The 20,816-nt window shown below is 35.8% G+C and overlaps 1 protein-coding gene across 1 annotated transcript in view; it reads left to right on the top strand.

The window, feature by feature from the left end:
• Positions 1 to 20,816, top strand: part of LOC129808263 (multiple epidermal growth factor-like domains protein 8) — a 48,183-nt gene that overhangs the window by 6,792 nt on the left and 20,575 nt on the right. The window contains exons 2-5 of the mRNA XM_055858094.1: positions 4,644 to 4,835; positions 4,973 to 5,389; positions 9,046 to 9,578; positions 14,379 to 15,762. Coding sequence (XP_055714069.1) covers positions 4,644 to 4,835; positions 4,973 to 5,389; positions 9,046 to 9,578; positions 14,379 to 15,762 — 2,526 coding nt within the window. The remainder of the gene's footprint in view (positions 1 to 4,643; positions 4,836 to 4,972; positions 5,390 to 9,045; positions 9,579 to 14,378; positions 15,763 to 20,816) is intronic.

Genomic DNA, 20,816 nt, shown 5'->3' on the forward strand with positions numbered 1-20,816 from the left:
ACATCCTTCGGCGTAAGATTCACGCACTTTCCATGGTAGTACTTCGTACATTCATTGCACTTCAATTTCAGGACATTGTTGCCCCTGGGCCCAATCTTACAAACTCCACACAAATACATTTACTCAAAGTCCAAACAAAACCAAATCACAAAGAACAACGAGAACGAACGATGAGGAGCAAAAGTGTACCACGTCCTCACTCAACGATCGATCGGATTGAACAAATGACAATGAATTTCTTAAACGAATCAATCAAGGTGGAAGGGGATAGTGCCCATGCTTTGTATTCAGCGCTATTTTTTTTACATAATAGAATGCCGTCTGGGTAATCTCTAAAACATATCCAAAATTGAAAAAAAAATCGCACGACGTGTTTTCGACCAAGGTCAACTTATAGGGGAAGGGGATCCGTCGAAGGTCCCACGTCCCTATCCCTACACTCAGAAAAAAAATCGAGTGTGTCCAAGCTCCGCCTTGAGCAGAGCTCAGGCTAGAGGAGGAAATTATTCCGAATAGCTCAGAATAATTCCCTGCTCTTCGAGTGGCTTCCAGGAGCTTCCTGGTCTGCGGATCCTGGCTGAGTTGTCCCCGGCGTCTCTTGACAGCCCCTAATGGTTGGCTAAAGAGCCTCAGGTCTTAGGCAGAAATGCCACCTGTTATAGGCAACAATCAGTTGCCTCTCTGGGGAAGGCAGATAAATCTGCACGCAACTCGGCTGTGGTAAGCCTCAGTACAGGATCTCAGCAGAAGATTCACTAGGAATCTCTCTGAAAGCCGACTCTAAATTGCCACTGGAGGCAATTGGAGCTGGGCCGTTGATTATTTAGGCACGCAAGTGCCGATGATCAGGAAGGCCCTGGATGGTGAGAAAAAAGCCCTGCAAAGTCATTAAGGCACTTGCTCTTTCTAACAGTAATGCCGCTGTACTTTGCTGCCGGTAGTGAAACACCTTGTTGATTGCTGGCTTTAGTCTGATTTATTAGGAAAAATTTTAAGGCTTTTATACAAAATTTGATATCCCACTTCAAGCATTCAATATCAAAATATGACCCAAACCTAAATATGCAATTTTAATGACATAATTTTCTTATTTACTAAAATTTTGCTGACTGATTGCATGCTTTGTTTTCACTTCCCGGTGTCGCTTTTCACAATTGCCGGGTGACCCAATTACTGATGGGAAATTAAGATATATTTAATCTTCAATAGTTCTTAAACTATTGATTATTTTATAATTTTGATTTAGCAAACATATTTTTGAATAGTTCAAAAATAGTTTGCCATAGGTCAAAATTCCAATTTACCTTTGTAAATGTGTTAAATTTAGCCTTAAAAATGTACAATTTTGCTCTTATGATTTGGAAAACATCATAACTTTTTTCATTAATATTAGCTAAATTGTAAAGATGATTAGGATTCTATGAATGAATCCTTGGAATTAAAAGTCCCAGAAATACTCTGATACAAATTTTGTTCCAGGATTCATTCCAAAAGTCCTTGAAAATTCAAGTCAAATATCGATAAATTTAGAAGTTTTTAAGAGCAAATTGCACAAAGTGATTTTGATATATTAAGGAAACTATGGGTCCTTAAAGGACGAGACTCTATTGTCCTATTAGTTAAGGATATAGAAAATATATTGAGACTACTCCCGTTCCTTTGGTCCTTATAGTAAGGAAAATAACATGCTCCATCCTTGGGCATTGCAATCACTCAGTAATACTCAATATTCTATTCTAATAGTTCAGTCTTTCAACGGATCCTATCAACATTCTGAGAAGAAAGATGAAGGTTTTCTGCCTTTTTAGTCTAAAGGACTTGTTTGATGATAGTTCCCTCACAGGATGTATCGGGATTCGCTGTAAATTTTGATGATAAAGTCCCTACACCATTAACATGTGCTTTAAGTGGGCTTTAAACAACATTGAACAATTTCTTAAAATATTTGAATGTAGTGTATCCATGTTCATCTTTGAACAGAGTGAAATTTACTCAAATCGAGGTTGAATTAACTCTTTTTCGTTGTGATTTTCGATTAATTATATTTTAGAGTTGATTTTACTTCTATTTAGGTGTAATATTCGGAAGAGTTTTTTTTAACTTTTTTTTCTAAAATTTACATGACAAAAGACTAACTCTTTTTAAGACTGAAAATAACTCATTGTAAGAGTTAAAATAAGTCGTTTCAAAAGTTAAAAAAAAATCTTTTTTAACTCTATTTGAATATTATTTTCCCTATATTTGAATATATGCCTGATATGCAGAATTGCATTTTTCTTGTTTGCATGTCGGTCATTCACTGGGTGAATTCTCATATAAAAATGAATTTCTTAAATGAGACGCTCAGAGCAGAAGTGGGCTGTTTTAATAGGGAAATGCATACAAAGGAAACCACTTCTGCTCTGAGCGTATCAAATATACCCTGAAATATATTGATTTGAAGGATGAATCCTTTAGAAAGTGATAATTGACTTTAGTACAATTCTATTGATGATAATTTCCATCTGAAATTCGGATTAAAAGTGCATTTAATAGTGAATTGAAAATGCTATGAGACATGATAAAGGATTCATATGGTTTTTTCTTACACTATAAGGATTGGACTAACGATATCAAGTATAGTTATAATTTGATAGTGTAGAAAAATGATCTTGCATATATGAATGATAAACTACGGATATTTATGATAAAAAACTATCCCTAAAAATATGTAATTTAGTACTTAATGAGAAATTCTGTATCTGAATATTATGCCCAAGGATTGGCATGATTATTAAGCAAACTAATGATCCTTAAAGGATGAAACTATCTTAAAGCATATTTGGATTATATATCTGCTTGATGAGACGGATAATTTCTAATTTGGATCAATTATAGTGCAAAAAATCTAAGCCTAAACTTTATCATTTTTGCTCGTGGGGTTTTACATACAATTTCTCATATATTGAAGAAAAGGCATGTTCCTATCCGGAGCACATATTTCTAGTTGATGTTCCATATGAACTTTGTCACACGAATTTCTTCTTGACTGAAGAATATTGTTAAAACGAAAACACTTAAGCATATACTTCAGTCGAGATGAAATTTTACATCGGAAAAGAGTAAAAATTACATCGATATCCCACGAATTAATTCAACTCGCACGAAGAGTTGTTTCAACTTTGTTGACTAAAATTTACAACGAAAAAGAGTAACAATTACATCGATATTCGTAGAGTTAATTCAACTCTGCCATAGAGTTGTTTTAACTTTTTAAATTTTTTCTTAGTGTAGTCATTTAGTACCCAGATATTCGAATTCGAACACATAAAAAGGATGTTCTTTTCATTGTTAATTGTGCAAAATTCATTCATTCATTCATTTTCAACCGCTTATCCCTATTGGGGTTGCGGGATTGTTCAAAATTTGAGCAATAAAAAGTGTCCTATCGGTAATAACTGTTGAGTTCTACTTATGTATACTAAATATTCAGAACAAATTCTAGCCTATAATGTTAATCAAAGTCTATTTTTTAGTAATTAACTATCTACCGGAGCTCTTTGAAAAAAAAAAATCGCCAAAAATGGGCAATTTCAACATATCGATTCCTCAACTCACCATAGTAGTAGGCCCATATTATCCCTGATCATGGAGTATAGTTCGTACATACACTGAGAAAAAAGAGGCTGCGATTAACTTTTTTTCGTCATAATTTTAATTTTAACACTTTTTGGGTGTAAAAATATATCAACATTTTTTAATGTTAATTTTACACCTTTTAAGGGCAAAATCAACATGAAAGAAGGGTAACTTTAACCCATAATACACCTAAAAAGGGTAATATTTACACCGTTTTCGGATCAATACTGCACGGTACAATTAACTTTTCCGGAATGTTATTTTGAATTTTTCGGATTTTTCTCAGTGTAAGATATTTGCATATAACAAAAACATTCTCTGAAACCATTCCTTAATCTTTAGTTTTTTCCCAAACGTACAACTTATTTCGGAACGGAGGATTGCAGGAAAATATTCGATAAGATTTTGAATAATCAGTAAAATTGCTTGTTATTCAAATTCGGGATTGTAATTATTTAGAAACTAGGCTAAAGCCCTAATTTTAACCCGGCATAAGTAAAGTTAGACTCAAGAAATTCAAGACGTAACACACTATCTCTGTTAAATGTTATTGTTTTAAGACTTTTAAGAATCATAAAATCTTAATGTGTTACTCACAATTTTGCCCATAAAAAAAGTAATGATCCTACTTAATGATAATTTTTTAATGGGGTGATATATGTATGCAAAAAAGCTACTCGTGATACTTGTGATAATTTTCTCTTTGTATAGGAAAATTCCTCAAAAAAAAACCTATTACAATATAATATAATTTAGAAATTCAGGGTCTTTTCTCAGTGTAATTTCATGTGAAGTATATTTGCAGTGTGATTGAGCACTAAGCGAAATCGTAAACCTTCGTTCTTTTCGTTTTTACCTCATCAACAGTGTGCTTGGGTGAATTAGAGAAGGTGGGATAGGTTTTTGGGTGGGCGGGAGGGAAAAACACAAGCTGAATGAGTGAGAAGTTATATCTGATAATTGATAGCTATATGGCGAGATATTGTATGGAAATTGTGTTAATTGACGCGTTTTTGTAATCTCAGGATTCACACTGCGAATGGCTCATCAAGGCGAAAAACGATAGTCAATATATAACACTAACATTCCGGAGTATGGGAACAGAATGCTCATATGATTACATTTTTGTATACGACGGTGACAGCTTCAGATCTCCGCTTTTGGGGAGTTTCAGTGGCAAGACTGAGCCACAGCAGGTTGTCGCTACTTCCGGAAGTGTAAGTTTTTTTTTGGATTTTCCTTTTTGGGATGGGAAAAAAAAATTTTAATAGCAATTTTGAGGTCTAATAAAACTTCTCTCCTTCTCGCGCATATTTTGTGCTGTTGTTGCACATAATAAAATTTCCGTGCATAGATGCTAATTCTCCTGTATAGCGATACAAATTACGTACTGGATGGCTTCAAGGCTGAATTTTCCGTCACGAATTGCCCCAATAATTGCACCAATCGAGGCAAATGTGTTAATCACAAATGTATCTGTCATGGGGATTGGATGGGGGAGGATTGCAGTGGCAATGCCTGTCCAGACAGATGTGGCGAAGAGGAAGGCCATGGGGTTTGTTCGGGTGAATGTAGGTGCAGAGATGAGTATTCAGGGCAGAGCTGTAGTCTCCACAATAGTCATCCGGTGGGGAATGAGTGGCACTGGTTGTCTAATTCTATCGAGGGACTGTCTCCAAGAGCTGCTCATACGGCTGTTTATGTGCCAGAAACGGATTCCCTCTACGTCTTTGGTGGATATGATCTCAACAACATCCTAAGCCAATTGCAGGTAAGCCATTATTTTAAAGATAACTGACTTTATTTCTTTTGACTTTTTTTTTAGCGTGAAATGCTCAAATGCAAGATATAGAGCATTCCGCGAATTTTCATACACTGCTACTGTTTTTTTTTTTTTTGGGTATCAACCGGTTTCCTAACGATTTAAACTGGTTCATAAATTATCAGAAAACCAATTCAAGATTAAAAATTAGTTGAGAAGTTCATATTATTCAATGCCTCTCGACCTCTCACCTTCAAGTCATTTTAATACATATTGGCATTGAAATAAAATTTTAGAGGGATGTTGAACAATTTTTTTTTAAAAATTGTATCCGAAAATGAGAGAAATCGACAGAATGACCAAAATATATGATAGAGCGTTCGAACTTTGCAGAATGCCCGAACTCACGAAATAGAACTCTCCGTGAATTATCTTTCACACAGTTGTTGGCTGCATATAAATTGGCTTCTGTTTTAAAAGTAATCAGAAGATTATCCTGAAATAGAAGCTTACTTAATTAGTTAATTTGTACTGACTGTGAAAAAAGTTTAAAAAACATTGAAAAATCGGTAAAACGAACGAATTGAGGTCCTTCTCATATATGAAAGCGGTGGCATTTAAAATCTCGAAAAAGTCAAAATTCAGATAAGGCCAAAGTCGCGAAAGTCAAAATCCCGAAAGCCATAAGTCCAAACGCTAAAATTCCGAAGAGACAAAATTCTGAATTAGTCGAAATCCTGTATGGATCATAATCACGAAAATCCAAAATCCCGAAAACCAAAATCCCGAAAAAGCAAAATCCCCAACGCGAAAATCCCAATAAGCCAAAATCTCGAATGCCAAAATCCCGAAAGCCAAAATCCTGAAAGCCAAAATCGAGCCAAAGCCAAAATGAGTCGAAATCCCATATGAATCATAATCCCGAAAAACCAAAATCCCCAACGTGAAAATCCCGAGAAGCTAAAATAGAACGCTAAACTCTTAAAAAGCAAAAATCCCGAAAGCTAAAATCCTGAAAGCCAAAATTCCGGAAAGCCAAAATTCCGATCACCAAAATCGAAAGTCAAAATACCGAAAGCCATAAGTCCGAACGCCAAAATACCGAAAAGCTAAAATCCCGAAAAGTCAAAATCTCGAATATCCAAAATCCCGAAAGGGCCAAAATCTTGAAAGCCAAAATCCCGACCGCCAAAATCGCGAAAGTCAAGATCCTGAAAGCCATAAGTCCGAACGCCAAAATCCCGAAAAGACAAAATTCTGAATGAGTCGAAATCCCGAAAATCAACATCCCGTAAATCCAAATTCCCTAACGCGAAAATCTCGAGAAAGCAAAATCTCGTACGCTAAAATCTTAAAAATTCAAAATCCCGAAAGCCAAAATCCTGAAAGTCAAAATACCGAAAACCCAAATTCCAAAAAGTCAAAATTCCCACCGCCAAAATCTCAAAAGTCAAAACACCGAAAGCCGAAACACCGAATAATTAAAATACTTGAAAAGACGAAATAATACGGACGGAGGAAAATGTCTGAAATAATTTCCCAATACACAGAAAATTTTCATTTGCCTCCAACAAGTACGGGTGCGATCGTGGGATTAGTTATGTTATGACACTTTTAAAAATTGAGAAATGTCTTCTTTCAGGATTTTGACCGAGTCCCATTATGAAAGAAATGACCTCTTAGTCCTGTACAAATAAAAAAAATCAAGAGATATTTTCAAAATAAATCAAAAAACATATTAACCGGGGGATGGTTAAATTTTGGCCTTATAAAACACAAAATTTCGAATTATTCGATCATAGGTGTTTATGGGCTACTTCCACCTGAGCTACCTCCGAAACTTATCTAAAAATAGAAGAAATCGCTGGAACCGTCTTGGAGACTACTCAAGAATATGGTTTGGTAGGGGTTCGATAGTAGGAGGTGATATCAACACCCGGTCTTCGGTGACCACCAATTAAAAAATATCATTATCTCCAAACATTTTTTTCTTCCCCCTGCCTCCGGCTATCCTCACAAAATCACAATTTTGGTTTATTTCGAAAACGTTTCCTACGATTTCTTTTTTTTTTTGAAGTAGTCCATGTTCGTCTATCAATGATGTTAAAAAATCGCCATCTTGAATATTTGGAGGTCAAAGTTTAACCGGTCTTTAGGGCCTACTTTTCAACCGGTTTGATAAAATTTAGATTTTTTTAAAGGTCTTGAAATCGATAATAAATCGGTGAGGTATCTGTAAACGATTTATTTTTCTCGTACAGGGGGTCCCGGGATTATACATACCGGGGTTATGCATAAAGAGGATTACGCAAACATATCTATGCATCTATGCCTACAATTAGGAGCTAATTTGTGAAATCATTTTTGAAATATCGTCGGTTGCGGTTACCTTTGTCGTGTCTGCATTCGGAGCAACTACAATACAGACGTCCCCTCTTGCGTAAAATGCTGACACAAAAGAAATGCAGATACGACAGAGGTAGCCGCAACCGACCATATCCCTAAATGTATATATTTTTTGGGAAGGTAAATTTGAAATCAGCTTTTTAAGAACTATTGGCGCTGAAAATAGCCTGAAAATTTGGCGTCAAATATATTTTGCATATTTTACGGCGTTTGTGTAACTTATTCGAAAGAAGTCTCCTGTGGGTATGCAAATTTTCTCTATGCATTATAGCCATTTTGCGCGATTTTCTTCAGTCCCGAAAATATGCATAATCTCAGGATCCCCTGTATTTACTTTTTTTTTAAATTTATTAGTGTGCTTGTAATGCCCAGCGCACAATAACTTTTGTTTTATAAACATGTTTTTGACATTTCAATGAGAGTGAATGAAACAGAGATCTAGTCATCTTGCACAGAAAATTTTGAAAACACGTTTACAATCAAAAGTATTGTGCGTTGGACATAACTCATGCCAAAACAATCCAAAATATACATTTCTTTATAAATTTTCGATTTTGAAATATTTTTTTATGATTTTTGAATCAATTTGATCAGTACGTCAATAGTAAACCAGTAGGGGAAAATATTCTCCCTTCGAACATTCATGCCTTCGAATAATGTGAATTTCTTTTATTTATGGGGTAGGGGAATTGTAGTGAGAGATTAAAAATCGTGTGTAAACAGGGAGTCCCGGAATTATGCACATTTTCAGGACCGGAGATAATCGCGCGAAATGACATTATACATTCAGAAAACTTGCATAGCTCCAGGAGATTTCTTTCGAATAAGTTACAGAAACGCCGTAAAATATGCAAAATATTGCCAATTGAAGAAGAAATCCCGGTATCCCCTGTAGTGGAAAAGTTGGATTATGGAGGGTCCCCCAAGATCCTATGTCGCTATCTATACCCGTATAGCCTGCATGAGACTTTAGTAATTTTGAGAATAGCAGGCGAGTGTATTAAATTTTCAGAATTTGTCAAAAAAAATGATAAATTTTTTTCTCCGAGGGTGGAGAAGGGGATTAGGCAGCATTCTCCAAGAGAACAAAATAGAACGATTAAATATTACTCTCATTGTGTACTTTGAGCAATAATGTAAGAATTTCACCTAATTTTATCAAGTGTTTGCTGTGAGCTAAAAACAGAAGTTATTCTTCGTATAAGAATTTGTCACGCCGCATGTGGCTGTTTACATTGTAGTCTTTTCTCTTGGGATAGATTTATCGCTTTGCAAAGAGCCGCTGGGAAGATGAGTGGGGTGTTAAGCTGAAAAACTCCCACAAGTTCGATAAGACCCATGTGAAGGAGGCACTCGAGACAGACAGCAGTCAGTGGGGCTTGAGTGCATCGGCCTCGTTCTTCCGCAACACTTTATCCACCCTGTCGACTTTCTACGGGGACAAGCAGCTGGCTATGATGAGAGATCAGCGATCCCCAACGCACCATGTCAATCGAACAGCTGATGATCTCATTGATGATATTCTGGGCACTTCGAGGCCCAGTGCAAGATATGGACATGCTGCCTGTCTCATTCCCAATGGATTTGTCATTTACGGAGGGAAACTGGCCAATGGGAGTCTCTCGGCTGAATTGTGGTTCTACAATGTCAGCCAGGGTGGGGGCGAATGGAGCTTGAGGGCGGCTAATTCAACGCTGAAGCCTCCAGCTCTTACACGTCACACTCTCACTTTAGCCGGTGATTATTTGTATTTGTTCGGTGGCAGTCGAGACAATGGAGAATTCTCATCACGGTGAGTCACATTTTCTTCACTAGTAAATGATGCCAAGAGATGATGTAGGTGTTCAACTGTGTTTTGCTTTCGCTAGACAGATGCTGGGCACAAAGGTAGATGCACTCACTCTAAGTGTTTTGATGAGATAAAAAAAAGAAGACATATGTGAATTAATCTATTCATTAGTCATCAGTTAAATAATGTCTTTTTGTTCTTTGGATTTTTTTTCATTTCACATCTTCTGTTCACCAGACTGGAAAACCAATTATTAGAAAAGTCTATTGGAACACACATTTAATTTTTCTTACGGGGAAGGTCGCATTAAGCAAAAAAAATTGGTTTAAATAAAATTATTTGAGTTTAAGGTGTCTCTATTATAACTTGATCTGTGTTCTGAATTTTAATTAAATATACGAAATGTTACAATTAATAATTAAAATAGAGCACATGAAATAATTCTTCTTAGTTTAACGAACTCATAGAAAGAATAGGACAATTTATAGGGGAAGTGCTCATAATTTTGGACAGGGTGATAACCATCAATATTCTAAGTTTGAAGTGTGATATTTTCAATAATAAGTGATTTTTTGTTACTCCGTTTTCAGAAGGGTTCTTTAGAAACTTGAAAAGCTGTTTATTTTCTTTGTTTTTACTAAAATTAGTCTTAATACGTTTAAAAATGATTTGTTATGTAGAGACGAATTTGACTCTTCTTTCGAACATCTTGCTTGTAATTTTGGACACTTTGGTTGTAATTTTGGACAGCCAATCCGTTTCAATAGTATGCCCATTGTTTTCCATTTCAAGAACCTATCTTACCAAGTCCTCTTCCTGTTTATGTAAGGGAACTGTAGAATGTCACAAAAAGTCCGAAAACTTTCTATATCATTCATTAAATTGAGTTGACTTCAGTACTCCAAGTATACGCGGATTCGCACATTCCCTGGCCTTTCCGGGACCATTTTAAGGCTTTTCTCACAACATCTCGTTCGTATAGGCATTTAGGCATTTATACAACCTAGTCATCAGAAAAGCTAAAACTTCACGAAATTTCGAGAGAAAGACACCTGTCCAAAATAAGAAGTATCACCTCACTGGTGAATCTCTTAGAAAATTGCCCATTTTTTTATACGAAAAACGTAATTAACAAGGCAAATCTCACTTCAGGTCAAATGTACAAATCACCATTGACGTGAATCAACACAATTTTTAATTAATATTCAATAATATCACTTAAAAAAGCGAAGAAACATTATTAGTACTTCACCACAGCTAAACAAGGCTGAAGTAAACACGAAGTTCTGTCATATTTTTCGTAAGCAATTGCTCACACTGAATTTTCAACAAAACTATTTTAACTCAAATCATATTTAAAATTTAACGTATTTAGTGTTAAAATCTTCCAAAAAGAACAAATATTTAGATAGAATTATATTGGAATAATATTGGAATAAAAATCTATAATTTTAATGAATTTGTTTTTAGTGTCCAATTTTATCCTCAAAGTGTCCAAAATAAGAAACTGGTCAAAATTATGAGCCCTTACCCTATCTCAGTGAAAAATGAACAGAATTTGATGAGAGTTTCACCAAAAGAAAGGGCGTCAGTTAAATCAGCATTTGTCGTAACTTCATTTTTGCGATTTTGGGATATATACATATCGTCAGTTGGATCAGCAATTATCGTAACTTTCTCATCACCTCATCAGCAGTTCTTGTATATTATGTGTATTTCCATATTGTTAGAAGAAGTACTGATGAAGCGATGAGGAAGTTACAACAAATGCTGATTCAACTGACGATATTTAGATATTTTGTTTATTAAACGCACTTGAGAAAAAGAAACTTTTGAAAGCCCTTTAAAAATTATTTTACACAAAAATTATCGTAAGTGCCCTTAATTAAGAAAAAATTATCAGAATTTGTCGTAACTTCCATTTTTGGGGAAGTTACGACAAATTTCCATACAAAATTTTCAGTAATCAGCATTTGCCGTAACTTTTTTAGCTCACTTGCGTGGCTTGTAATTTGCAACAAAAATGTAATATTTTTCATTAAAACGTTCACAAACTCCTTCAAATATCCAAAGAAAGTCCGAGTAATGCAACATTAAATCATTTTAATTCGATATTTGTGAGAAAAAAGTGAGAAAAAATCCCTACCCATCTGTCATTAATTCAAAACAAAACAAGCGACGAGGCGCACAAATTTTTTTCAATAAAATTTACGAAATGAAAGATTTTAGGGACAGGGATAAGAGTTTAATTCAAACCTGTGCTCGTTAAAAGTCGTGTAATATCGGAAATTTTGTGTTGATAATTTTAATGGAAATTACAGATAGCCATACTGGTAACACTAATCCTGCTCATTCACGGTGTCATGATAAATATTTTTGCGCCAAAAAGACATAACAGACATAAAAACTCATATAGAAAGAAATTGTCTTTTTCATAACTTTGTCGGAAGACGGATAGCTGTTCACTAAACACCCTTTTACTTGAATCTTGCGGAAATATGAATAAATTTAAAGAAAATATCATTTCAAATGACAAGCTTCATAAATCGCGCGTAATTCAACTCGAGAGAGAGAGATAGAGACACAAATAACTCACTTGACAAACGTCTGGCGGCGCTGCGGTTGCAAAAAATCACTGAAATGCGACAAAATATTTTCTTCTCTATTGTATCCTTATTAGCAGTCGTGTCTCTTCTTGTAATATGTTCTTTTGTATTCCTTATCAACCAAAATAATGTTGTACAAAAGGGTTTTTCTCAAACCTATCCTGAATTTTGGGACAGCTCAAAAGAATATGAGTCTTCCAGCTCAAAATTTCATCCCAATGTTTTTGTTGTAATATCAACAATTATTCACAATTAACCTAAATAACTGTATTCAACTAAATTATTAAAAGGATTTTCTTGTGAAAATGACTTAACTCTAAGAAATTAAACAAATTTTCACATTAAAAAACCTCTCATTTTCTCTATGTGAATTTTCGCAGCATTTCGAAGAATTCCAACAGGCACCACCAAATTCACTTCGGCTTTTCTTTTAGCTCATGCCTGATTGAATTATTTAGTCAAATAAAGGTGCTTATTATCACTAAAATAATTCAAATTGATATAATTCATTTTAGAAAATTGTCGTAAATTCCAAGATCTCCATACATTGAAAGTTATGGCTTTATAAACGACGGAAGTTACGATAAAATATTATTGTGTTTCATCGAATATATATCTCAATATCTCAGCTTTTAAATTATTTATAAAGATTTTTTTCGAGTTGACTTACAGTTTATTAGTGCCACATTTATTATTTTGACTCAAAAGTATCGCATTCGGGGCTCATTTTTAAGAAAAATAATATTGAACAGAAAATTTCGTCTCCTGAAAAGTTGTCAAAAGCAAGTTACGACAAATGCTGATTTAACTGACTAGGGTAGAGTTAGTACTTTTTCGCCAGTAACCCTTTTTCGCCACCTAAATTAAAATCGCATTTTAAGAAAATTATGAGTTCATGGAACTACGAAATGACTGTTATTTCGTGACCTCTAGCCAAATGTATCAGAAAACTATATCAGATGCTCCACCGACTAGATTATTTGCAAGTTAATTAAAGAAATTGTCGACAAGGTGAACAGTTACCAAAAAAATATGGAGTTCTTAATAAATTTGTCAACGCTCAGACAAATTGTCTTGCAATATTTTATGTTTTTTCAGTCGATATTTTTTCACTGAAAGTCAATCCGTTATTAACTAAGCTTTGTTCTAATATCATTTTTTTAATAATGTTTTCCAAAAAAAAAAGAAATACGGCTGTGGCGAAATAGGGCTTACTTTTTCGGTTGTGTAAGTACTTTTCGCCACTAATTTTTCCAAGCATTTTACAAGTGGCGCTCCTCGCGGAATTTAGTTGAAACATGCGTAATTTTCAATTGATTTTTGTCGCCAATAAAAAATGTGCAAAAAATCATTCGAAATACTCTAATAATTGTCTAATATCGGTGTTAAATAAGAAAAGTACTGTGCCGTGTACTTTTGGGGTTTTCGAAAGCTGCTGTTTCTTAAAAATCAATTGAAAACAAGTGGCGAAAAAGTGCTTACACAGTGGCGCAAAAGTGTTTACAAGGTGGCGAAAAGTACTGAAACATGCATTGCTGCAGAAAATGTATTTTTCTACTAATACTCAAAAGTTCCCGGGAAGTCTCCTGGTTCAATAGATAGACAATGCTTCAAAGCACTTGTACACAAAATTTCTTTTTATTTCGACAAAAAGTGTAAGAATTATAAGATTGTCAAACCTTAAGGTGGCGAAAAGTACTTACTCTACCCTAGGTAAAAACACGTGTTACAATGTTTACAACAACGAAAATGCGGAAGTACACTGAGAAAAAAACGGGGGTACGATTAACTTTTTTTCCTCATAACTTTAACACTTTTTAGGTGTAAAAATATATCAACATTTTTTAATGTTAATTTTACACCTTTTTAAGGGTAAAATTAACATGAAAAGGGTAACTTTAATCCCTAATACACATAAAAAGGGTAATATTTACACCGATTTTGGATCAATATTGCAGGGTAAAATTAACATTTCCGGAAGGTTATTTTAACTTTTTCGGATTTCTCTCAGGTGTAGTGACATCTGTCATAAAAATATCAAATCATTTGGAATAATCTTATCGTGGACACGCTTTAGAAAATCACAAGTGCTTGTAACTTTGTGTCCAATGACTGTGCGACTCTCACGGTGTCATCCAATATTCATTGCAATCTATATTAAATTGCAAGAAAAAAAAATCCACTCTTTTTCCCACAGTTTGTTCAAGATAAAGATATCTGACCAGACGAATGATGAAAGTGAGAATGGCGAGCAGTGGCAGGAGGTGTCTCCGCGTGGAGGCAAAGTACTGGATGTTCGAGTTGTGGCTCATACAACAGTCTATCACAAATCTTCCAATTCTTTGATTGTCTATGGAGGCGTTGTGGCTGGAGTTGCGCGATTTTCGAAGCTCTCTGACAGGATGTTCGCCTTTCAGTTGGATGAGCGTCACTGGACGGAGATTATGTATCCTAGAACTCCTCTTCGGGATGCTTACATTCCGCGTGAGAGAGCTTTTCACACGACAACAATCGTTGGGAATTATCTGATAGTCTTTGGGGGATATTCCCATCGGCACAACAAAGAGGAGATCTGCTATGACAATCAAATGTATCTGTATCATTTGGGATGCCATACGTGGGTGAATCAGGATGTTCTGGGAGTGGGCAAGAGATCGCGATATCCGAAGCAACAAGGAGTTTTTGCTCATGCAGCATCCCTGAGGAATCGCAATGCTCTGTTGATTGTAGGTGGTTACCATGGGAATGTCAATGGCGATCTGTTGGCCTACACCCTCCCGCCGATGCTGGTGATCAAGGATGAGGAGACTTTTGAGCCAGAGCCACTGTGCTCGAAGCACGGAAGTGTCAGTGAATGCCTGTCGGATCCCGAATGTGGCTGGTGTTCAGCTGATGGGGTTTGCTATGGGCGAACTGTTGGGGCTAATTGCACAACAAATCTCCAGACAACACGATGTCCAGGAATTTGTCCAGCTCTTGGAGATTGTCATTCGTGTCTTCTGCATGGAGCTGTTAATATTGATGCGGAGAAGAAGCATCAGACTGTGGCGCACAAATTGGGCTTGGGACAGTGCACTTGGTGTGTTCAGAATGCCAGATGTCATCACAAGGATGACAACTACGGAGTCTGTGGTGAGGATACTCCGTCTCAGAGTCCAGGATGGTGGGGCATGAAAGGAACAGAAATTACGTCAGCCAATAAATGCACAAAACTCGACAAACGTCCAGGACTGACCTTCATTAAGTATCTCCATCCAGTGAACTGGACAATGCCGGATCAAGTGACCATAGTCAATGCCACGATGGTGGATTTCAATGCGCCTTCATCCAGTACGCACACCGAGCAATCCTTCAATGGGGACATGGTGGCCAGATTGGCTGGATACATCCGTCCGCCGCATTCCTGGGACAAATCTGGCGAGATGCTGAGAGTTTGTGCCAGCTACTCAGAAGCAACCCTGAGGCTCTCCACTCCCTACGATACGCCCAGTTTGGCGGCCAATATCACGTCGGAAGCTACACAATGTGCCATGGCTAACTGGCCAGCGTTGAGAGGAGGGAGGATCATGGTAGATTTTCAGGTAAGACAAAATTCTTTCTAATTCACAAAACTTTTTCTTTAAGAAATTGTCGGGTCTGTATTTTTAACATCTATTGATAAAAAGGGATGGCAAAGCGTCCCAGGCTTTGCGAAATGCTCGAAGTCGTGACTTAGATGATATACCGCAAAAGTACTTTCGCATCATTTACCGGTTTTCAAACGATTTGAACCGATTCATCACTCAAAAGATCCCCAGAATAGTTTTAAAAGTAATAGAATTGATTTTCAGATAAAAATTTTTTATCGGTTATGAACCGGTTCATTACCGATTCAGAACCGATTAGAACCAGTTCAGTTTTATAGGAAATTCCAAGACCTTTCCAACGACTCCAAACACGATACCATTCCGTTGAAACATGCGCTCTTTAGTGTCTTTTTAACTTTGACCTTGAAAAAACGTTATTAGGAATGATGCAAAGGTATTTTCGTCTAAGGCCCTATACACACTATGTGAAATTTTTTTTAAACCTGCCTTTTTAACCCTTTAAGGACGATTGGAACACCGGTGTCCCATAAAGAAAATAATTTTTCCTGACTACCTAAAATTATTTTTTTCTTATATTTGCACGTAATTGCAAAGTAGTAGGTTAAAGTAATCTAGGATATTTTTTGCAGTTCTACAGCTATTTGCTATATAGTAAATTTTTAAGCTCAAAAATCACGAATTTTTAAATTCTCATTTAGAAAATTTATTTTAATTATTTTTATACTTCCAATTTTTTAAGTATTACCATTTTGGAATAAGAAACTACAATACTCAAACATTATATTTTTCATCAAAGTGAAAATTATCAGTCATTGGTATCGTCAGAAAAATTATTTAAATTTTTGAGCTATTTTTGTTCCTATCGTTCATAGAGACAAAAAATACACCAAATCAGACTCTGTTGGCTTTGCGAAGTTTAGATGTAAAACGATTCACAAGTTTTGTTTATCGGTTTCATTTTTATTGCTAATTTTCGGCCATCGAAAACTGTCTCGTCGTTAAAGGGTTAAAGAAAATTTCCTCTATCCTTGTAGGCAGAAACGTCAGATTTTAAAAAAAGGCAATTTTTGACGAAAATTACTTCTAGTGTGTAGGCACCATAAGGATGAAATGTCCGCCTGGGTAATCTCTATCTAAAACATATCCAAAAATGAAAAAAATCGCACGACGCATTTTCGAGCAATCCCAAAAAACATGGTTTTGGAGGGGAACGGGAGGGGTGGGAAGAAAATGAGGGGCATGTTAACGATCCTTAGGTCGACTTATGGGGGGGGGGGTCCTCCCAACGTCCCAAGTCGCTATCTCTTACCGTTTGGCCTCTAGAGCTGGCGATAGCCGGACGGACAGACGGACAAACAGCGTGACGCCAAAAAAAAAAAACTCGAAACTTCAGATTTGCAAAATTCTTACAAAAGGGACATATAATAACTCGAAATGTACGCAAATTCGATTTAGAGCTGAAGTTGGAGGACGCCATTCAGTTATTTTGAATCAAATTCATGAAATTATACAAATTTTGTGTTTAAACCAAAATATCAAGGATTTGGATGGAGTGACAGAAAAGTGATATATGGGTGAAATGTAGACCAGAAAGTTCTCTATAATTTTGCCATAGAACTTGATCTCATCGATTACTCAGAAGCCGAGATAAGCGCGGTTTTTTGTTTCTCAACTCGTTTTTTCAACCAGAGCGCCTCAAGTGTTCATTTGTTGAACTTCAACTATATCAAAGAATTGTTGTATTTTGTGAGACTTTTCATTTAAAACCCTATTTTGATTGTCTTGGTCGAGTAAGATAAGAGATAAGATTTTGCCAGGGGTCAGTTCTCCATTTCGGATATTCCGATGCATCCAGGCCACCAATTGAGCCCCTTATGCTTCCCCACTCCTATTCTATCTTATCCCCCGATACGGGTAGCCGCTCTATATCACAGCTCTGTGAGCAGTCAGTGCCGTTACTATGTCACAGCATCCCTTCTCGGTGTGTGTTTGGGATCAGTGACAGCGAATACTTGTATCGACTGAAGTACCACTTTCATGTCGAAACTCGTTTTCTTACCAGCTTCTATTGTTTTTAGGCGGTTCACTTTTTTGCCAATATGTACCATTGACATTACTATTCATTCATTCACTGGACGAATTCGAAGCCGATATGGCATGAGAAATTTTTTTTCTGCTGCCGCTCAGCTCCGAACCCACGACCTCGCAGTCACAGAGCCACTGCTCTATCCACTGACCTACTCGAGGCGCCGACAAAATCGACAAAATCGGACAGATCGCATTATCTGATCGAAAAATTATGTATGGACTAAATGTAGACACAAATGTGCTCTACAATTATGTCGAAGTAATCATCAAAATCGGTTCAGCGACAGTCGAGATAATTGAGGTTATGTAATATTGAAATTGGTTTTTCGACTGTGGCGCGCATAGCGTTTATCCTAGTTTGTTGTAGCATTTGGTGAGATCTTTCGTTTAAGCCCTCACTCATCAAAATCGATCACATAGAAGCGGAGATATGATTTTTTGTATTTCGTGAACTTTGACCCCTCATATCTCCGGTTCTATTGAAACCACAGCGCACTTACGCACCATTTTGGAAACGCCTTAGACTGGACTACAACATACTAAAATTTAATTAACTTGCACAATGCCGTTTTTGAGAAAAATTAGTTTGAATTTCGATGAATTTTGACGCTATCGCAACGCCACCTGTGGTGACCTTTTGAACTTCCATCTGAAAGTGCTCATCGAGACGAAACTAAAACCCAAAATTTAGGTCAAAATGTTAATTAGAACCGGAGATAGAGGTCGGTCAATTTTCGGAATTTGACCCCTTATAGCGCGGGTCAGGGGTTATCGACTGACTTAACTCTTTAGCGTCCCACTTTTATTCAGCAGATGAATTCATGTAAAATTGAGTTTTTCCTAATGCTTTATGATCAAATGTAATAGTTCAGAGAGGAAAAAATTTTCCATTGCGTGAAAACTCGGAAAAACCCTGGGTCATATGACCTTCTTGTCCTCAAGGGAAGTGTACATACCATTTTCAAAATCTATATCACGGGCTCTCTAATAGTTTTTTTTTTACTTGAATTTATTAATTTGGCCAAAACCATGGCAAACTGGATTGTCTTGATGAACACTGTACTCCTGGTGTTCAAGGAATCTTCCTGGTAATCCCTTGAACAGTCACTGTCACAATATTTTGAGTGGTATTTGGCAAAAATAAACTTATCCACATATTTATTCACACACAATACAATTGCACAATATGAGACGCTTGCAGAATACTCTAAAATATTGCAAAATATGTTATAATTCATCAGATATAAGATGAAATGTCCAGGACCCATTTGTACCCCAAATGTTCCAACTACATTTCGTTATAGGTTTGGGAAGAAAAAACTGTTACCCTTGGGGACAATAGGGTCATATATGACTCGGAAAATTCTACACGCTTTTCTTGAAAATTGAGAGTAGTTTATTAAATCAAAATATGCAATATGCAATCTTTGGATATTCTATTTTGTGTTTCTAAAGAACTTTTTGCTGAAAAAAATAAATTAATAGAAAAAATTTCGAAAAAGAAAAGTCATTTCACAAAGTTCGAAATTAGTGATTTTTGATCTCAAATATTTTCTTTTCCTGAATATCTGGAGTCTTGAGAAAATTAGCCAAGAACCTTACATCCTTCTATTATGATGTCGTGCACAAACCGATAGATTTCAATTAATGTAAATAGTCAAAAAAATTGATTTTTCTCCGGGTCATACATGACCCTAATGACGCGAAAGAGTTAACAAGAGTAATCTTATTGGGCCACCACCACCAATTGTGCTTCTCTCCCCGCTTTCTAAGTACCGTCGTTGCGGGTGACTTTGCACTCTGCTGTTCGTGAGAGTTTGAACAATTCTAGCACTTATTGATAGTCTTCGCCGATCCGGTCTACCATGTCAAAGTATATAGGGATATGTTAAGTACCAAGTAAGGTACAATGATCCTCAAAAGGATTCTTGTAGTTTCAGTAATAGTCAATGAAATCCTAGTATAGGTATTTTGTCAAAAAACCACTACGCGAAAAAGTTATCTGAAGGTGCAATTCCAAAATCGATTTCAGAGTAGTAAATTGCCCAAATCTATTCTAAATTTATCTGGCTAGAATAATCCACTTCGATTTTGTTCATTATTTTTAGTAAATTCCTTTTTTCACTATAGTCTTCCTAAGAACGCATGATTTATATTATAAAATTGCATATAATGGACTTTCTTGAGCTTAATTATAGAAGTATTTGGCCAAAAATTATCCAATTTTTTTATAACTTAAGATAAAATGAAAGAGATCTACAAGATGGTGTAGTCGCCATCTTGATTTGACGATTCTGTCCGCCATTTTGAATAACTGTCAAAACAAAAAACTTATCCGATTGAGCTGAAATTTTAGTATGTTCTGGCTGATGTCAAGACCTTTTCAGAACATATATAAAATCCGACCTAGGTCAAGCGATTGTCTGGATACTGGGGCTCTAAGTTCAAAATTTTGACATTTTCATTAATATAGAACTACGGAGAGTTCTTTTATCAAAACCATCACAAAAAAAGGCAGTATTATCGTTATGCGATGAGATCTAAATAACAAACAAAAAGAAAAGTAATGTTTTTCTTTATAACAGCATATTATTTGAAGATCTGAAAAACTTTTGCAAAGATGAAAAAAATAAGAAAATAAATAAATGCACTTTTCATTTATTTTTTTAATTATGTAAGAGTAAATAAATATATAAAATAAAAGCCTCAACCATTTCTAATGGTTACTGAGGCATTTCATTTAGGTTTTAAAAATCAGGATTAGAAAATAAAGATCGCCAAAATATGAATATTTCAAATTTTTAAACTTTGAGCCTCTGTATCAAGGTAAATACTTGATGTAGACCGGAACATAGATACGTTCTGAAAAGGTCTTGATATCAGCTGTTGCGGAACAACACATAATTATTATTATATTATTTTAAATTCTTGTTATTGTTCCCGATTCTGTCCCCCTATGT

This window comes from Phlebotomus papatasi, chromosome 3 (genome assembly GCF_024763615.1).
Source record: "Phlebotomus papatasi isolate M1 chromosome 3, Ppap_2.1, whole genome shotgun sequence".
In the NCBI taxonomy this organism is placed as follows: domain Eukaryota; kingdom Metazoa; phylum Arthropoda; class Insecta; order Diptera; family Psychodidae; genus Phlebotomus; species Phlebotomus papatasi.